Source organism: Rhincodon typus, chromosome 24 (assembly GCF_021869965.1).
Source record: "Rhincodon typus isolate 14 chromosome 24, sRhiTyp1.1, whole genome shotgun sequence".
Classification (NCBI taxonomy): Eukaryota; Metazoa; Chordata; class Chondrichthyes; order Orectolobiformes; family Rhincodontidae; genus Rhincodon; species Rhincodon typus.
The window spans coordinates 27,393,593-27,411,897 of NC_063355.1; the positions used below are offsets into that span (position 1 = coordinate 27,393,593).

Consider the following 18,305-nt stretch of genomic DNA (forward strand, 5'->3'; position numbering starts at 1 on the left):
GCCTGGCCTGCTGTGTTCCTCCAGCTCCACACCTACTTTCCTTAGTGGTTTTGTATCAAAGGCTATAAGACTGTTGGGTATCACGAGATCCTGTTTTATTCTTTTCCATTCATTCACACCTCCTTTCTCATTAGGGAATACTAGCTAACAATTGAGTGCATTTTCTGTGTTCAGTTATGTGTTTTTTTTTTGCACTACTGCTATTCAGTGGTATGAAATATGTCGACAGTACATTTTAAATAAATAAACTTTCAATATTCATTCTGCCGACTTCCAGGATGAATTACTATGAGCTATATGACTAACAATGTTCTCTGTATCTTACTTGATCAACATGACTAACAATAAGTTTGTGAGTGCACAGTCAGGAGGTACACTACTGGGTTCTATTATTTCCCCTCTGAAGGTTTGTCACTTCCAGTTTATTTAATTGGCTGCAAGATTATTGAGACAGGTCCCCTTCAAATATGTTGCCCATTCTAATGAGGAAATAGGCTGTTGGAGATAGGCTGTAACAAGCATTTTGTACATGTATAGATTTACATCACCATTTGATGTTTTATGTAATTGCTGTTGAATATTGAGACATTATTTGAGAGTTTATTTTTTAACTGTTATCACTTAAACAGTTATACTAATTTGAACATTTCTGATTGACTTAATAATTGGACAATAGTAACGGAAATGTAATAGCTGGAATTAGTCCTATCTTAGTTGTCATAGGTTTTACTATATTTTCTCAAAACCCAGATGCATACAGTATTAGTTTGTTGTGAAAGGAAGCTTTGGCAGATCAAAGTGCATTGTCTAGGTACGTGGCACTTTGACAAACTTTTTGCTTTCTTCATAATTTGCCTGGAAAACTGAAGTGCAGTATTTTTGTTTCTTTGTTCGTTCACGGGATGAGGGAGTCGCTGGCTAGGCAGCATTTATTGCCCATCCGTAATTGCCCAGAGGCCAGTTAAGAGTCAGCCACATTACTGTGGATCTGGAGTCATGTGTAGGCCAGACCAGGTAAGGATGGCAGATTCCAACCCTAAGGGACATTAGTGAACCAGATGGGTTTTTTTCTGACAATTGACAATGGATTCACGGTCATTATTAGATTCGTAATTCCAGATATTTATTGAGTTCAAATTCCGCCATCTGCGGGATTTGAACCCGGGTCTCCAGAAATATTATCTGGGTCTCTGGATTAACAGTCCAGCGATAATACCACGAGGCCATCGCCAGCCCCTGCAATATGTTATCAGATTGTTTGAAATTATAACTCCTGTTTTTCTTATTTTCAAAGATTTCTACACAGAACTGTTCTAATCCCTCACATTTTTATTTCACCAGGTTTGGTTGCCAGCTGCAAAAGCTAAAGGTCTTGAGATTTCTGGTACATTTTCACGCCGCATGGGTCATATCTACATGGATCTCTCCCTGATGAACAAAGCCATGCAAGTAATGACTGACTTTGCAATCCAATTTAACAGAAATAGGTGAGAATTGAATTCATTTGGTTCTTTCTTAAACACAGCAGATTGTTTCACACTATAGTCACGCATGCATTAAATTCTCCTTCTGCACAAGCAACTTAAGAATGTGGGGGCAGAAGTAGGTCTTTCAGCCCATAGAACCTCATCTGCCATTCAGTTAAATCATGGCTGATCATCTAAGTCAATATCACTTGCCTGCGTTATCCTCCTATTCTCTGATGTCATTAGTCTCCAGAGATCTGTTGATTTCTATCTTGAACACACATTGAACTTTCATAGCCCTCCAGGATACTGAATTCCAAAGGTTTACCATTCTAAATGAAGAAATTTCTTAGCCCCTCAGTTTTAAATGCCCTAACCCTTATTCCTGGTTTTATATTCATCAACCAAGAGAAGTGTCTTCCCTCTGTAGTGCTCTAAGAATTTTGTAAGTTTCAGTGAGGTCATCCTTCATTCTTTGAAACTCTTAAGGATGGCAGGCTCCGAGTCTCCTCAGTTTCTGATCATAAGACAGTTCTGCCATCCCTAAAATTAATCTGATGAACCTCTGTTGCACTCCTCTAACAAATATATCCCTCCTTGAGTAAGGAGTCTAAAACTGTACACAATATTCCAGGTGAGGTCAGACCAAGGATTTATGCAACTGCTCCAAGACATCTTTACTCCTGTACTGACGTCCCTTTCCAGTGAAGGCTAGCATCATTTACCTTCCTAATTTCTTTTTGCACCTGCATGCTAACTTTTAGTGACTGATGGACATCTGCACTTCTCCAACCTTTTGCCATTTAAGAAATATTCTGCTGTTCTTTTCTCCAGCTATGCTGTGATGAAAATGTATACCTTTGAAGATGCAAATTTATTAAAAAATGGAGCTTATTATAAATATGAACCTGCAATAGATGCCCTGTGTGAATTGGTGATATCATTTCTTTTGTAAGCAGACTGAGCATCTTTCCATATTGGAAGTTGACTTTCTCTGCCCTGTATTTGTGACCTGATTATGGACTGCTTTCTCACTTGAAGTGAGATTTATTACAAATAGCAGAGCTGCTCTAGTTCCAGTGAATAAATATGTAAGGCAGTGATGAAGATTTGATTCTCTCTAATCCATCATAGTAGCATTTAGTCTCATGAGATAAACAAAGAACATGCTATGTTTTCCTACATCCAGGGTCTGTAAAAGTGTCTACAAGAAGTGGAAGATTTTTTTCGTTGAAGGGGAAGGAATGGGAATGGTGAGGAAATAGTGAGCCCCCTTGTTTGACATTTCTCTGACACTTTACACAGGACTTTGCCACAGTTCTTGGATTTGCACCCACAGTTTTTCTTTTCCTGTAGCAGATTTTTAGAAGACTAAAGTTTGGAGTTAGAAATAAATACTTCAGGGTTCTGATCATAGTCATACAGCACAGAAACAGACCTTTCAGTCCAACTCGTCCATGCTGACTATGTATCCTAAACTGAACTAGTTCTGTTTGTCTGCATTTGGCCTACATCTCTCTCAACCTTTTCTATTCATGACCCTATCCAAATGTCTTTTAACTGTTGTAACAATCTGCATCTACCACTTCGTCTGACAGCTCATTCCGTACACGCACCACCCTCTGTGTGAAAAAGTTGCCCTTAAGGCCCCTTTTAAATCTTTCCCATGTCATTTTAAACCAATGTCCTCTAGTTTTGGACTCAGTACTCTGGGGAAAAAGACCTTGGCTATTCACCATACCCATGTGTCTCATGATTTTATAAACCTCTATAAGATCCATCAATCCAGGGGAAAAAAATTTCCAGCCTACCCAGCCTCCCCTTATAACTCAAAATTCACTAGTCCTAGCAACATACTTGTAAATTTTTCCTGTATCATTTTTAGTTTAACAGCACCCTTCCTGTAGCAGGGACATCAGAATTATATGCAATATCCTAAAAGTGTCCTGACCAATGTCTTGTACAGCCGCAACATGGTGTCCCAACTCCTACACTGGATGCCCTGACCAATGAAGGCACGCGTAACAAACGCCACCTTTGCCACCCTGTCTACCTGCAATGCCACTTCCAAGGAACTATGCACCTGCACCCCAGGTCCCTCTGTTCAACAACACTCCCTAGGGCTACTATTAACTTCATAAATCCTGTTCTGGTTTGTCTTACCAAATTGCAACACCTGGCATTTATCTGAATTAATATCCATCTGCCACTTCTCAGCTGATTGACCGATCTGATCAAGATCTCGTTGTACTCTTAGATAATCTTCTTCACAGTCCACTACACCACCAATTTTGTCATCTGCAATCCTACTAACCATACCTAATATATTCTCATCCAAATCATTGATATAAATGATGAACAATAGTGGACCCAGCACCAATCCTTGCAGGACGCTGCTGGTCACAGGCCTCCAGTCCGATTAACTACCCTCTGCCTCCACCTCCTGACGTCTTCTGTCAAGCCAATTTTGTATCCAGTTGGCTATCTCTCCCTGGATCCCTTGCATTCTATCCTTACTAACCAGTCTCCCATGCGGGAACTTGTCGAAGTTCTTGCTAAAGGCCATGTAAAAAACATCTGCTGCTCTGCCTTCATCTATCTATCTTAGTAATCTCTTCAAAAAAGCTCAGTCAAATGGAGATGATTTCCCATGCACAAAACCATGCTGACCATCCCTAATCATTCCTTGCCTTTCTAAATGCATGTAGATTCTATCTCTCAGAATCCCCTCTAACAACTTAACCCACCACTGACATCAGACTTACCAGTCTATAGTTCCCTAGTTTTTCTTTGCAGCATTTCTTAAACAATGGCACAACATTAGCCACCTTCCAGTCTTCCGGTTCCTCACCCGCGCCTGTTAATGATACAAATAGCTCTGCCATGCAATCTGTTCCCTTGCTTCCTACAATGTTCTGGGATACAGCTGATCAGGTCCCATGGATTCATCTACCTTTTATGCATTTCAAGACCTCCAGCACCACCTCTTCTGTAAATGGACTCTTTTCAAGACATCACTGTTTATTTTCCCAATTTCCGTAGCTTCTATGTCTTTTTCCACAGTAAATACTGACACAAAATATTTATTCAGTATCTCTCCCTAGCTACTGTTTTGCTCTTGATATATTTGTAGAATCTCTTAGGATTCTCCTTTATCTTATTTGCCAAATCTATGTCATGTCCCCTTTTTGCCCCCCCTCATTTTCCTTTGAAGTGTACACCTACTCCCCCATACTCCTCTCGGGATTCACTTTATCCCAACAGTCTATACCTGACATATGTCTCCTTTTTCTTTGCCATAGCCTCCTACCTTTAGTCATCCAGTGTTCCCTATACCTACCAGCCTTGCTGTTCACACAAACAGGAGCATACTGTTGCTGAACTCTCATTATCTCATTTTTGAAAACATCCCACCTGACAGACGTCCCTTTTACATGCGAACAGCCTCCTCCAGTCAACTTTTGAAAGTTCCTGTCTAAAACCATTAAAATTGGCCTTGCTCCAATTTAGAACTTAACTTTCAGATCAGGCCTATCCTTTTCCATGACTATTTTAAATCTATAGAATTATGATCGCTAGTCCCAAAATACTCCCCATTAACATCTCAGTCTCTTGCCCTGCCTTATTTCCCAAGAGAAGGTTGAGTTTTGCTCCTTCTCTAGTAGGTATATCCACATATTGAACAAGAAGGTTTTCTTGAACACTCAACAAATTCCAATCAAAGCCCTTTACACAATGGCAGTTCCAGTCTATGTTTTGGAAAGTTAAAATCCCCTACCAATACAATCCTATTATTTTTATAGATACCTGAAATCTATCTACATATTTGCTCTTCAATTTCCCACTGACAATTGGGGGCCCTATAGTACAGTCCCATCAAGGTGGTCATCCCCTTATTTCTCAGTTTCCCCCCATATAACTTCATTGGATGATCCCTCATCTCTAAGTACAGCTGTAGTGTCCCTAATCAAAAACACCAGGCCCCTCCTCTCTTTCCTCCCTTTCTGTCCTTCCTACAACTTCTATACACTGGAACATTAAGCTGCCAGTCCTGTCCCTCCCTCAGCCATCTCTGTAGTAGCTATGATATCCAAGTCGCAAGTTCCCATCCATGCCCCGAGTTCATCTGCCTTGCCTTTCGGGCCTCTTGCATTGAAATAAATGTAACTTAAATCACCAATCTTGCCTCATTTTCTACCATGCTGTTGCTCCTCTTGTCTATTTAACTTGCTCCCCTTAACTACTGCCTGTGTTTTGTAACTTTATTATTGACACAGCAAGCACTGATAGGCAAAATCAGAACTTGCAGTCTCCAAGTCCAGTTTTTCCATTTGCCTTTCCAGCATTATAAACATTTCTGTCACGAAGACTGAACCTCACTCATCCCACAGAAGCCTTAAGACAGTGGTGCATTAGCTGGCCTACTATCTTTCGCCAATTTCCATAAACTTGAGCACATACAAAATTCTAATGTCCATATTGATTACCAGAGACGTACTACTGACTAAGTTGTTAGAGCTGCAGGCTTGCAAGATCCTAAATCCTGCTGGACTTCATTCTTGAGTATTAAAAGAAGTAGCTAGTGAGATAGTTTGATGCATTGCTTCTAATTTTTGAAAATTCCCTGTGTTCATTCAAGGTGCCTTTAAATTGGAAGGTGGTGACTATAACTCCTTTATGCCAAATGGGGCAGACAGAAAGCAGTAAGTTGCAGGCCTGTCAACTTAACATCTGTCACAGGGAACATGTTACATATAGATGTCTTGTGTGTGAAATTGTTCATTTTGGCAGAAAGAGTATAAAAGAAACATATTATCCCAATGATGAGAGATTGCAGAGAGACTTTGAATCGCAAAAGGCTTGCATGCAGATATAGCAAGTAATTATGATAGCTAAGATGTTTGTTGTGAGGTGAATTGAATGCAAAAATGGGGAAGATTATGCTTCATTTATACAGGACACTAGTGGGTCTTCAACTGAAGTACTGTGTACAGTTTTGATCTCTCTATTCAAGGAAGTAAATGCATTGGAAGAATTCAGATAAGGTTTACTTGAATAATACCAGGAATGAGTGGGTTCTCTTACAAGGTAAAATTGGCAAGCTAGGCTTGCATTTGCTACAGATCTGTAAACTTAACACAAAAGCAAATTATGGAAAATGGAATGGGAATAGAAAATACTGATCATACTGAGCAGGTCAAGCAGGATCTATGGAGAGAATAAAATTAACGTTCCAGGTCAATCATGACTCTTCAAACTGTTTTGGAAATCCAGTAACAACCCATCTTGTCCAACAGCCAAGTTTTTATGGATTGTTTTTGTTTTTGATTTTTTTAAATGGAATTAAACTTTTGTTTTTGTAATGGAATGTCAAACAACAAGATCCATCAAGACAATGATGGATTTCTTGCTCTCCACAGTTAAGTTTTTTTTCTGGTTTCAACAAATGCAGGTAATCAATGCCAAATTCATAAGACCCTATTCCATGTTCAGTCGCTACCTGAAGAGCAATCTCTTAAACTAACTTCAGCATTTTTACCTTTTCCAAATGAGAAACCCGCCCATCAGGTAGAACTCAATGAGGAAGCAAGTCTTCAGTTGTGCAAGTGAATCAGTCGCTATTGTCATCCAGAAGTATTTAGATAAATTTTAAAACATTGATTAACTTTTGCTACCATTATTGTTCATCATATTAAAATAGTTGATAGAATGATTAGTTATAATTTAGAAGCGTTTACAGGTTTCAGCACTTCCAGCAGTCTTTGATGATGATTCCTTCTTTATTGACAAATATATGATATTTCAAACCTCTGAGAAGTTGCCTGAAGAGACTGCTAATGTTTTGTAGATGTCAGATTTTCTGCAGCTTGGGTATCCTCAATATAAACTAGTAAGATTGTTCTGTGAGCGTATTATGTTTGGAAGCATGCTTATTTGCTGTTTTTATGTTCTTCTCACCTTTTACCTGTTTTTGGCTTGTCTTTTGCTTCACTGATTATTTTCTAGAGTCTTTTTGTATGTTTACTTTGCCATTATTCATGTTCCCCCACAAAATGTGTATTTTTCACCTGCTCATATAGAACTATTGGTGGCCTGAAGATGATTTTTATGCAGCAAATTGTTGTGATCTGGAATTCACTACCTGAAAGGTGGTGGGGTGGATTCATTCATAATTTTCAAAAGGAAATTGCATAAATTCTTGAAGAGAAAATAATTACTTGTGTACGTGGAGGGAGTAGAGGATGTCACTCGTAATTCTAGCAAATAGCTTGCATGGGCATAACAAATTGAAAGTCCACCTTCTGTACTGTAGGGTTCTATGATTTTGTTTTTGGCTGTGTTGTATAATGCCAATATTTTCATGCCTACATCAGACCAATAAGGAACGTTTGGAAAAAGTATATCTTCTGCTTTAGTAAGTTTGAGTTTTCCACGCTCTTTATTTTGTAGCTTCGGTATGGCACCAGCTGCTCCCCTACAGGTCAATGCTCCGCTTGCTCCTAACCAGACGATTGAAGCCTCTCTCCCTCTGAACACTGTTGGTCCGGTTATGAAGATGGATCCGCTCACCAACCTACAGGTCTGAGTTAAGCAACAGCTAAATCTTTGAAATTATTGATGTTACTATTCCTTCCTCACCTTTTCATGAAGCCTGCATTATTTAAGATGGTGTGTAATGTGGTCAAGTTAATTGTGTAAACAGTGGAACAATGAATTATTGTAAGCAAAACCATAATGAAGTCACGCCAGCAAAATTTCAGGTAAAAAAGGTTTCAGGTTAAAGACCAATTTGGCTATTTGTGGAATTTGTCTTCAGTGACTCTGTTTGAAGTTGAATAATTGAAATCCCATTAATTCTAGTTTGAACTTTTCTCATTAAATGTGCATTAAGTTAATTTGGAGTGGAAAGGAGAAGATACTTAAACTCTAGCATTGAAATGACATTATTTATTATTCTGAAGACTATACTTCAGGGTTTATTGCCAGACAAAGGGACACTTTTACCAGATGGAAATGTTTAATTCTCCAAAGCATTTTAAAAGCAGCGCTCAGTTGATTGCTAAACAGATTGAATTGACATCTTGATATATAGGTGCTAACCATGTAGTATTTAGTTACCAGCTATTATGTAGGTCTGTACTTACCTCAATTCTATGCCATATTATTGTCAATTTACTTAAATGTTGAATGTTATTGTGATTAAATTTCACTTGACTGTGTGAAGATCACAGGTAGAAGAAGCTCCCAAAAATGCTACATTATTTAAGTGCTCCTGTTCTTAAGGATCTGCTTTTAAGCATACTAAGCCTGAATCCTCGAAGAAATTTGAACTGAAATTTATGTAAATTTCAGTAAGTGATGAGCCATCCAAAAGCCGTACAACTACTTTTCACATAGCCATATAGCCATATAGTTTTACAAACTACTGTGATATTTGCTAAAGGTTTCATGACACCGTCTTTGTGAATCTGAACCCTTGTCCTCTCATGCTAGATGTGATCTGAATGGAAGAAAGAAAAGACACACCAGTAGTAGTTTTGGGTCAGATTTTGTTGCAGCTGCAATAAAACTTTCCTTTGCGCGCACGCACGCACAACAGCGAAATGAAGGAAACAAGACATTCAGAAACTGAGTGAACAGAAGAAGCTACTGTGTGTGTCTCTAACAAATCCGATTGAATTTTTATGAAAAATACAGCATAACATGTCTGCACAGTTAATGGCAGACTTAGGCAATATCCTTTTGATATTTTGCCCCTTACCTGAATTTGCTGTACCATTTGTACACAAATAACAAGCACAATAAGCATTACTGTTCTTTTGATCGTAAAGTCCAGCCCAAAGTAACCTTAAGCACCGTTCTCCCCACTCTTAGTAATGCTGTCTCCAGGCAGAAGCAAAGTGAAATTCTGCCCAACTATTGCTACTAATATAAATGCATTAGTACAAAATAGTGCAGTTTCCTGTGATGGAACATCATCCAAAGTAAGGGCACTACTCCCAGAACAAAATACTTTCATTGGAAGATGAGATTATCTTTTTTAGGAGTCTTTATTTCCAGTTCCATTCAAACTGTTCTCAAATTACTACTTCATACTTATCGTGAAGCCACTTTGCAGTGTATAAGCAGTTTCCATGGCAGGCTTTTTAATGTAAAACTATATTGACAATTCTTTCTACAACATTATTGTCATTTAGCCAAGTTTCTAAAATCTGCAACCTACAACTTTTGGTTTAGAAATTTTAGGGAAAAACATGGTGCCTGAGCTTATGGTGCATGGTAAAATATTTACGAGCAGCTAGTGTAGATGTATGCTCAACAATTACAATACTGTTTGGGTATTAATCATTCTAACAGGCATCTTAAATGCATTTTTCTTTTACAGTCATTGCCAAACCTTGTTTAGCATCTATATAGTGTAACATTACTCTACAAGGATGGAACGAATTATAACAAAATCCCTGCTATTTAAAAGATTTGAACACCATAATTCTATTTTTACTTTTGTGAACAGGTTGCAGTAAAGAACAACATTGACGTCTTCTACTTCAGCTGCCTGTACCCAATTAATATGTTGTTTGTAGAAGATGGAAAAATGGGTGAGTGTTTTCAGTATTCTTAATATTCAGGATAAATTAGAAGGCAGTAGCAAATATTAAAAAGATCTTAAGATAATTTTTCAGAAATCATTTACTTGAGATCATATTTACTTGAGTCCCTGTTTTATGTTGTTTAGCCTTAACATTGGTTAGTTAATGGGACCTATATTCTTATTCAATTGAACAAGATTTATTTAAAAGTTGGTTCTCCTGCCAGCTTGAGACAGCATTACATGACCTGGTCAGCAGCATTTTGAAATGGCCTCTCCTTCCTAATCCACCTCTTGCTGCTGACTCTTGCAACTTGTGGCCTTTCCCACTTCCTAACCCACTCTCTTGCTGACAACCTGTGACATGAGGCCCCTCCAACTCCTTAATCCTGCTCCTTCTGCACTTCTCATTGCTTAGTTTCAAAGCCCTCACTCTCGGCAAGGGTTCAAGAGAAGCCGGTGAGAGTATTTGGATAAAACATTGAATATAACACCCCGAGCACTGCACTTCTGCAGTAACAGGGCATGGACTTTCACAGCTCTAGAGCACGATCTGAATTTTGAATGGGAATGTGGGTTCAGAAAGAAGCAGTAAATGGGAGAGTTGGGAGTGGAAAGATCAGCAAGAAAGTAAGTTGAACAGCAGTGGGCCCAATTTGGAGGATCAGTAGAAAGAGTTGGTAAGGTAGTGGCCAAGGCTGTGAATCTGAAGGTCAACCAAAGAAAGGCCCACAGCAACCAGGAGAGTCAAAGATTGAGATGTGTGATAAGCAGTCAGGAAGTTGGGGAACAGCATCAGTGGTAAGCAGGATCATGAGTGTGCAGAAGATGCTGTCACTAGAATTATACCATTTTTCTTCAATATTTTTCAAAGCTATTTCAAAGAATTTAGCACTTCAAAGTATTCCAGTTTGGAGACGATGATGTTTATTTTTCCTTCTCTAGTGAGAAATGTCCTATAAAGTCTGACTATAGTATTTAGGTTGGATTTGATAGGAAAATATGATTTGCTTAAAGTTGAAATTATCAGGAATGAGTGAAAACCTAAATGCCTTATGACTTATCTTACAATTAAATTCAATATGCAGAATTTGATACGTAGTTCTGATTATTGTTTTGTTTCTATACTTTTTTCAGTATACCTTAACCTTACTGTCACAAATTGATGTCTTGTATTGAAAATTATATCCCCATTCTATTGTTATGATCTCTTTGGAGACCAGCAAACCAAAAAGATCAAATTTACAAAACAGCCCTTAAAAAACAAGCAAAACTCAACATAATCACAGTGACTCACCGGTCAATATGTAAAGTACACAGGTCTGTGTCTCAGATTTGCATGGCAGTCTTCTCAACATATATGACTATATGACAATGTGTTCAACTGCAAAGTCCTTCAAAATTCTTACCTGTCTCAGGTAAAATTAATATTTTTTTCTCCATACAGGGGTTAGTCATCAATTTTCTTCTGATAGCCACTTGCAACCAACCAGAATCTCATGCCCTTGTTTTTCCGCAAAATGTCCGGTTTTAGTTATTTAGATCCTTTGTAACTGTATGAGTGACAGTAGCTTACTTTTTTTAATTTCCACTCTTTGATCCCATCTACACATTGCCTTCGATAAACTACCTGTCTGTATTACTGTGCAATTTGAGATTTTTAAGACCCCATGACTTCACCTGATTTAAACAATTTTCCATTTCCACAGAAATCTGAGATCACAGCTTTGTTCCCCACAAACGTCAAATCATAGTCTCTTTTTTAGTTTGAGCTGACAAAAATAAAATAAAAGAAACAAAACAGCTTTCAAAGCAGCGTTGGTATAGTCCAATTGAACAGTTAGTCTTCAAATAACAGCTTGCATGTACTCCCTACTGGTCCTGCAAATCACAGTCAAACATTCCTTATAGAGTCATACAACATGGAAACAGACTTTTTGGTCCAACCAGTCCACAGTGGCCATGTTATCAAACTGACTAGTCCCACCTGACTGCGCTTGACCCGTATCCCTCCTAACCTTTCTATTAATGAATTTATCCAAATGTCTTTTAAATGTTGTAACTGCCTGCATCCACTACATTCTTTAGCAGTTCATTCCACACACGAACCACTCACTGTTCAAAAAAGATTGCCCTCATGTCCTTTTTAAATCTTTTTCCTTTCACCTTAAAAAAATATGCCCCTAGTTTTGAATTCCCTCACCTTAGGGAAAGGACTCTTGCTATTCACTTTATCTAAGCCCATCATAATTTTATAAACCTCAATAAAGTCACCCTTCAATCACCTACGTTCCAATGGAAAAAAATCCCAGTTTTTCCAATTTATCTTTATATCTCAAACCCTCCATTCCCGGCAACATCCTAGTAAATCTTTTCTGAAACTCCTCGAGTTTATTAATATCCTTCCTACAACAGCAACCCGAACTGCACAAAGTACTCCAGAAGAGGCCTCACCAATGTCCTGTATAACCTCAACATGATTTCCAAACTCCTTTAGTCAAAGGTCTGAGCAATGAAGACAAGCCTGCTAAATGCTGTCTTAACCACCCTACCTGTGATGCAAACACTACCCAGAGCCCCACCATTAATTGTGCAAGTCTTGCCTGATTGCATTCCACTTTATGCAGCTTTCCATTTCTTTTTGAACAAAACAGTGAAAGTTCAGTATATAAACTTTTGACAAGTAAGAAATTTTTGTTTTTCGCAAGTGGATTTTACTTCTAGTTAGAACCAGTGAATTATTTATCATAGTGGAAAATCATTCAATCCATAGCTCTTTTCTGACTTTCTGAAACAGCTTTCTATCTGGTCCCATTTTCCAGTTCTTTACCTTTTAATATTTTTTCTCTTTTTTTAGAAGCTATTATGTTCTACTTCCTTTAGTGTTTCTGAATCCCTTACCTAAAAAGTCCCCTAATTTATAAAGAAAACTAGCCTACAATTTATTTTTGTTACATTAATGCTTCCTAGTTACTAAATCACTAGCCAGTCTGAATAGGTTTTTCCTGACTAGATTTTGGAGCTGTGTCAGAATTTGAATTTGTGCCAGTCTCTGTCTGGTTTTACATGTGACTAAGTTATTCTTTGCTTGCAATTCCTGATTTGTCAGGACAGATTCTGACCCAACCTAAAACTTTATTCTTCAAAATTGAACATGTCAAAATGGTAACCAGGTTGTCATTCTTGAGTTTAGTGACCTTGGCTATATGCATAAAAGTCAAATTACAATTTGCAATTGCAAAGTTAGCTGACAGTGTGATATATCTGCACTAATGAAGGGCTCTCGCAGACAGTTTGCAAGAATGCCTTCATAGGAAAACTGCTATGCACATCATACTGTCTTCCAAATAGGTAGATTTAATGTGAAATCTTGAAGCAACAATGTAAACATTCTAAATTCGTTATCCCGTAGTAATCTAATTGTAGAATTATCACGATAGAAAGTTTAGTTATTAGAAATGACTTGACCTCTAGTCTTTCCAAGTGCCTGCCTAAATCCTAGCCTTCAGACAGTTGTGGTAATTTTTGTTTTTCCTTGCAGCAATTGTGTTATTGGAGTAAACTGGCTAAATTAACAGCTGTAGATAATTAAGGAGACAGGCTATGGTTTTCTCTCGATGCTCATTAGCACATGAATGGATTACAGCCAGATAGCTGTGGATGGACCTCCAATATCTCCAGTTCCTCCTTAAGTCATTGCATTTTTGTGGTTGATGATGCAATACAGTAGTAGCTAGATAGAGCTATTTAATGAAGTAGGAGATCAGCATGGTCTTGTTGAATGGCAGAGCAGGCTAGAGAGGCTAATTGGTCTATTTGAATACCTATTCTTTTATTTTCATGAAATGTTAAGTATTTTGTCAGTGCTTATCTTCTACTTTTACCTCTTAATGTGCCATCCTTGGTTGGGACAGGCATAGTTGGTGAAAATATACCTGCACAGTGCCAAGATGCCCATTCTTCACCTGAGCCTAGACCGGATCAAGCAGTTTACTCATGAAAGACATTAAAGCCAAACTTGCGATTAAGCTCCCAGCTGACCTCTAAGTGAGCTTTCCCAATCCTAGGATTAGCTTCAATTCCTCTGAAGAGGAGCATGTTCCTGCTGGGTACTTAGGTGTCTGGGTCTGTGGTGAAGACAGACTGGGACTGCATGCCACTATCGAATAGTCTACTTATTATTTTTATGCTCGCAAACCATTTGGATGAGATCCTAAAGGCTCCCAACATGTATAACTGCATAGGTTTATGTTTTCTAAGCAAGTTAAATGGTGTAAAACTATATCTAAATTTAAGTTGTCAACTAATTCCTGTTGAATGAAAAGCAAATGGAATTTTTTGTTTGATTTTGGATCCAGTACATAAGTTGTAGCACCCCATTTATTTTCTATGCAGATCGACAAATCTTTCTGGCAACTTGGAAGGACATTCCAAATGAGAATGAAGTACAATTCCAAATCAAAGACTGCCACCTTAATGCAGGTAAAATGTGGATTTTCTAAATTACTTATGGAATAAATTGGACACTCAGCATCGTTAAATTTGACTTTTGAAGAATTACGAGCTTTGTTGCCTGCATTCTCCTCGCAATGGACTCAACTTATTCTGTACATTTGTATGTTGCTGTCAGTTTGAAAAATAACAATAAAAATTAATTATTATAGGTGCAGAGTTTGCACTTCTTAGTGGACCTGCTGTGGTGGAAACCTGAAGCATGCCTTCTGTCTCAGAAGCCATTCAATTTCAAATGCAGTTTAAAGCTAATTTCCTGAATACACCCAATATGATTAGCTTTTTAGTGGTATGGCTGTTTGAACCCTAGTGTTCAACAGAGAGCAACTTAAACCTAACATTCACCTCTTCTGATCCATAACTAAGATTTAAGTCTAATCGTATATTTGTTTATTTTTATGCCTTATGAGAGCAATGTCATTTTAATATCTTGCTTCTAGAAGACTGCTGTGACATCTAATAATTTCTAGTCATCAGCTCAAAACTTTAACTATGTCTTTGTCTCCACAGATGCCACCAGACCAGCTGAATGTTTTGGCATTTGTTTATTTCAGGTTTCTAATTTCTAGTATGAGTATAGGAATAGGAAGAAGTTATTTAGCTTATTGAGCCTGCTGCATTATTTAATATGCTCATCACTGACTGAACACTTGAATGTCTTTTACTCACACTGTTGTCATATCCTTTATGCCACTGCTAGTCAGAAATCTATTTAAATATAGTCGAAGACTGAACTTCCAAGCCCTCGTGAGTAGAAAATTCCAAAGATTTACAACCCTCTGAGCAACATTTTCTCGCCATTTTTTAAAAATGCATTCTGGTTCTAGACTTCCCAGCAAGAAGGAAACACCTTACCCGCGTCTCCCTTGTCTATCCTTTAAGTATTTTGACAGTTTCAGTGAAGCTCCATAGCATACAGTCCAAGTATCTCTTCATAGGAAGGTCCCACCATTATGGGACAATAATGTATTTCCTGAGGTAAGGCGACCCAAACTGCACACAGTACTCTGATGTAGTCAGTAAAAGCTTCTATGCAATTGAAGGAAGACTTCACTGTACTCAAAACCTCTTGCGATTAAAGGCTAGTGTTCTACTAGCCTTCGTAATAGCTTCCTGCATTCCTGTTAGCCTTCAGTGACTTATTGACAGGGATACCCAGGTCCCTTTGCACATCTACAATTTCCAATATCTTACCATTTAAGAAATACTTTGCACATCTGTTCCTTCCACGAACCGTATTATATCTCATCTGCTATTTTCTTGCCCACTTCACTAAACCTGGCCAAATCCTCCTCACAACACGCATTCCTACTTAGCGTTGTGTCAACCAAAAATTTGGAAATACTACATTTGGTCCCTACATCCAAATCACTGATATATAATCTGAATAGCTGAGGCCCAAGTACTGATCCTTGCGGTAACCATGTGTCATAGTCCGTCAGCACAAGAGTAGGACCATAAGAGAGTTACCCATTTATCCCTACTCTGTTTTCTGTCTGTGAGCTAATCCTTAATCTATATCAATACATTACCTTTTGTCTTGCCTGTTTTTTAATTTTACTAACCAATCCACGTTTTCTACATCCATCAACTCCAATTTACCAATTTTAAAAATTCTAACAAGTACATCAAACACAATTTTCCATTTGCAAATCCATGCTGACTATACCCAGTCAGATGATTTTGATTCAAGTGTCCATGCATCACACCTTTTTTGACAGATTCCAGCAATTCCCCTACTGCTGATGCAAAACTGAGAGGTCTGTAGTTCTTTGTTTCTGTCTCGCTCCTTTCTTAAATAGTAGGATGACATTTGCTGGTTTCCAATCTGCAGGAATCTTTCCAGAATCTATGGAATTTTGGAAGCTGATCGCCAATGCTTTGACTAGCTCCATAGTCGTCACCTTCAGTACTCTAGAATGTAGCCTTTTAGGCTCCAGGAACTTAGCAACTTTCAGACCTGTTCATTTTTCCTGTACAGTGTTCTTCTTAATACTTCAACTCTTCGTACAGTCCACTTTTGTGTTTTGTTAGATGACATTTGTATTCTAATTTCCTTTCCTTCCCTTATCAATTTCTTGGTCCTCTTTTATATTCTTAAAAACTTCCTCAGATTTTTTTTACTGTCTTTGGCCATTTTATAAGCCTTTTTTAATGTTATACAATCCTTAACTTCATTCATTAGCCACGGTTGACTGGCCTTTTTTGAGTTTTAGTACATTGAAGAACTGTGTAGTTGAAATATGCTGTTATAATTCTTTAAATTTCCCAGTCCAACTGGTCCAATTTGTGCCTCATGGTTTTGTAACTTCCCATTCACAAATGAAACTCTTGCTTCAGATTATGCCTCACTTTTAAACATAATGTAAAATTTTATAATATTATGGTCAGTCATCCCTAAAAGTTCTTTTACAAGATTATCAATTAGCCCTTTTTCATACATGATACTAAAAGAGACTGTCCTTTTGTTGGCTCATCAACATTCTGCTCTGGAAAAGCTAGTTTGAACCAAAACCAGCAGCACCAGCAAATCTCCATATGAGGATGTCAGTCGCAGTCCTATGACGATGTAGCCCATCCAGCTTGTGCAGTTCACGCCTGTCCCAGAACTGGTCCTAATGCTTCAGAAAATCCCTGAGATACTACTTAAACTTATTCTCTACAGCTTTAGTGCTTAATTCTTTTACTCAATCTATATGCAAATTGAAGTCACCCATAATTACTATGCTGCCCATGCTACAAGCTTCTCTAAAGTGTTCATTTATACCATGTTCCACACTACCATTTGGTAACCTATAAATAACTCCAACCAATGTCTGATATTGCTTTCTTTCCGAGCTTCCCCTCAAACGGTTTCCACATATTGTTCGTCTGATCTGCGATCTTCCCTTACTAATATACTGATCCCATCTCTTACTATCAGTACAACTCCTTTCCCTTCTTGTGTGCACTTCCTACCCATTGAATATTCTTGATTCTTGGCTCCCGTTCCTGGTCACCATGAATCTGTGTTTTTGTAATGGCAATTATATCATAACCATTTACCTCTATGTGCTGTTAGATTGTGGTGAATGCTGCGTACATTCATGTAGAGAATTTACAATTTTGTTGTGTTAACATTCTGCTTCGGAGGCATACTCGATGCATGGCTTTGTTTTTCTGTCTTCTATTCTCACTCACAGCTTCTGGTTACCAAAATTGCTCCCTTCCGATTTGGATTACCACTCAGGTTCCCATTGCCTGACAAGCTAGTTCAAACCCACCCCAACAAGATTAGCAATTCTCCTTGCTAAGATATCAGTCTCAATCCTGTTAAGATGTAACCCATCCAGCTTGTACAGGTCACACCTGCCCCAGTACCAGTCCCAATTTCTGAGGATTTGATACCCTCCCTCCTAAACTGGCTCTCTAGCCTCGCGTTCGATCAATCAGTCCTTCTGTTCTTATGCTCACTAGCGCATGGCACTGGATGTCATCCTGAGATTACTGCTGCTCAGGTTTTGCTTTTAAATTTTCTTCCTAATTCCCTAGAATATCCTCTCAGGACCACCTCTTCCTACTTATGTCATCAGTGTATTTTGCTCTAGGATTATAGTAATGTTCTTTTTTGAAAAAAAAAAACAAGCATTTGCCCTGAATTCATTTGGCATAATGTTGCCTAGTGAAACAACAGAGTTGCAAACAATCTGAAAGAATGTCGTACTTCTAATTTTAAATTTGAGTTGCTTTGGATTGTA

At 38.2% G+C, this 18,305-nt stretch overlaps 1 protein-coding gene across 1 annotated transcript in view; it reads left to right on the forward strand.

Moving 5' to 3' along the window:
• Window positions 1-17,284, forward strand: part of LOC109912756 (AP-1 complex subunit beta-1) — a gene marked incomplete at its 5' end in the record, with an annotated part of 38,929 nt that extends 21,645 nt beyond the window's left edge. Inside the window, 4 exons of the mRNA XM_048611727.1 lie at window positions 1,342-1,487; window positions 7,917-8,046; window positions 9,982-10,066; window positions 14,452-17,284. Of these exons, the coding sequence (XP_048467684.1) occupies window positions 1,342-1,487; window positions 7,917-8,046; window positions 9,982-10,066; window positions 14,452-14,558 (468 nt within the window). The remainder of the gene's footprint in view (window positions 1-1,341; window positions 1,488-7,916; window positions 8,047-9,981; window positions 10,067-14,451) is intronic.
• Between the last annotated feature and the right edge of the window lie 1,021 nt (window positions 17,285-18,305).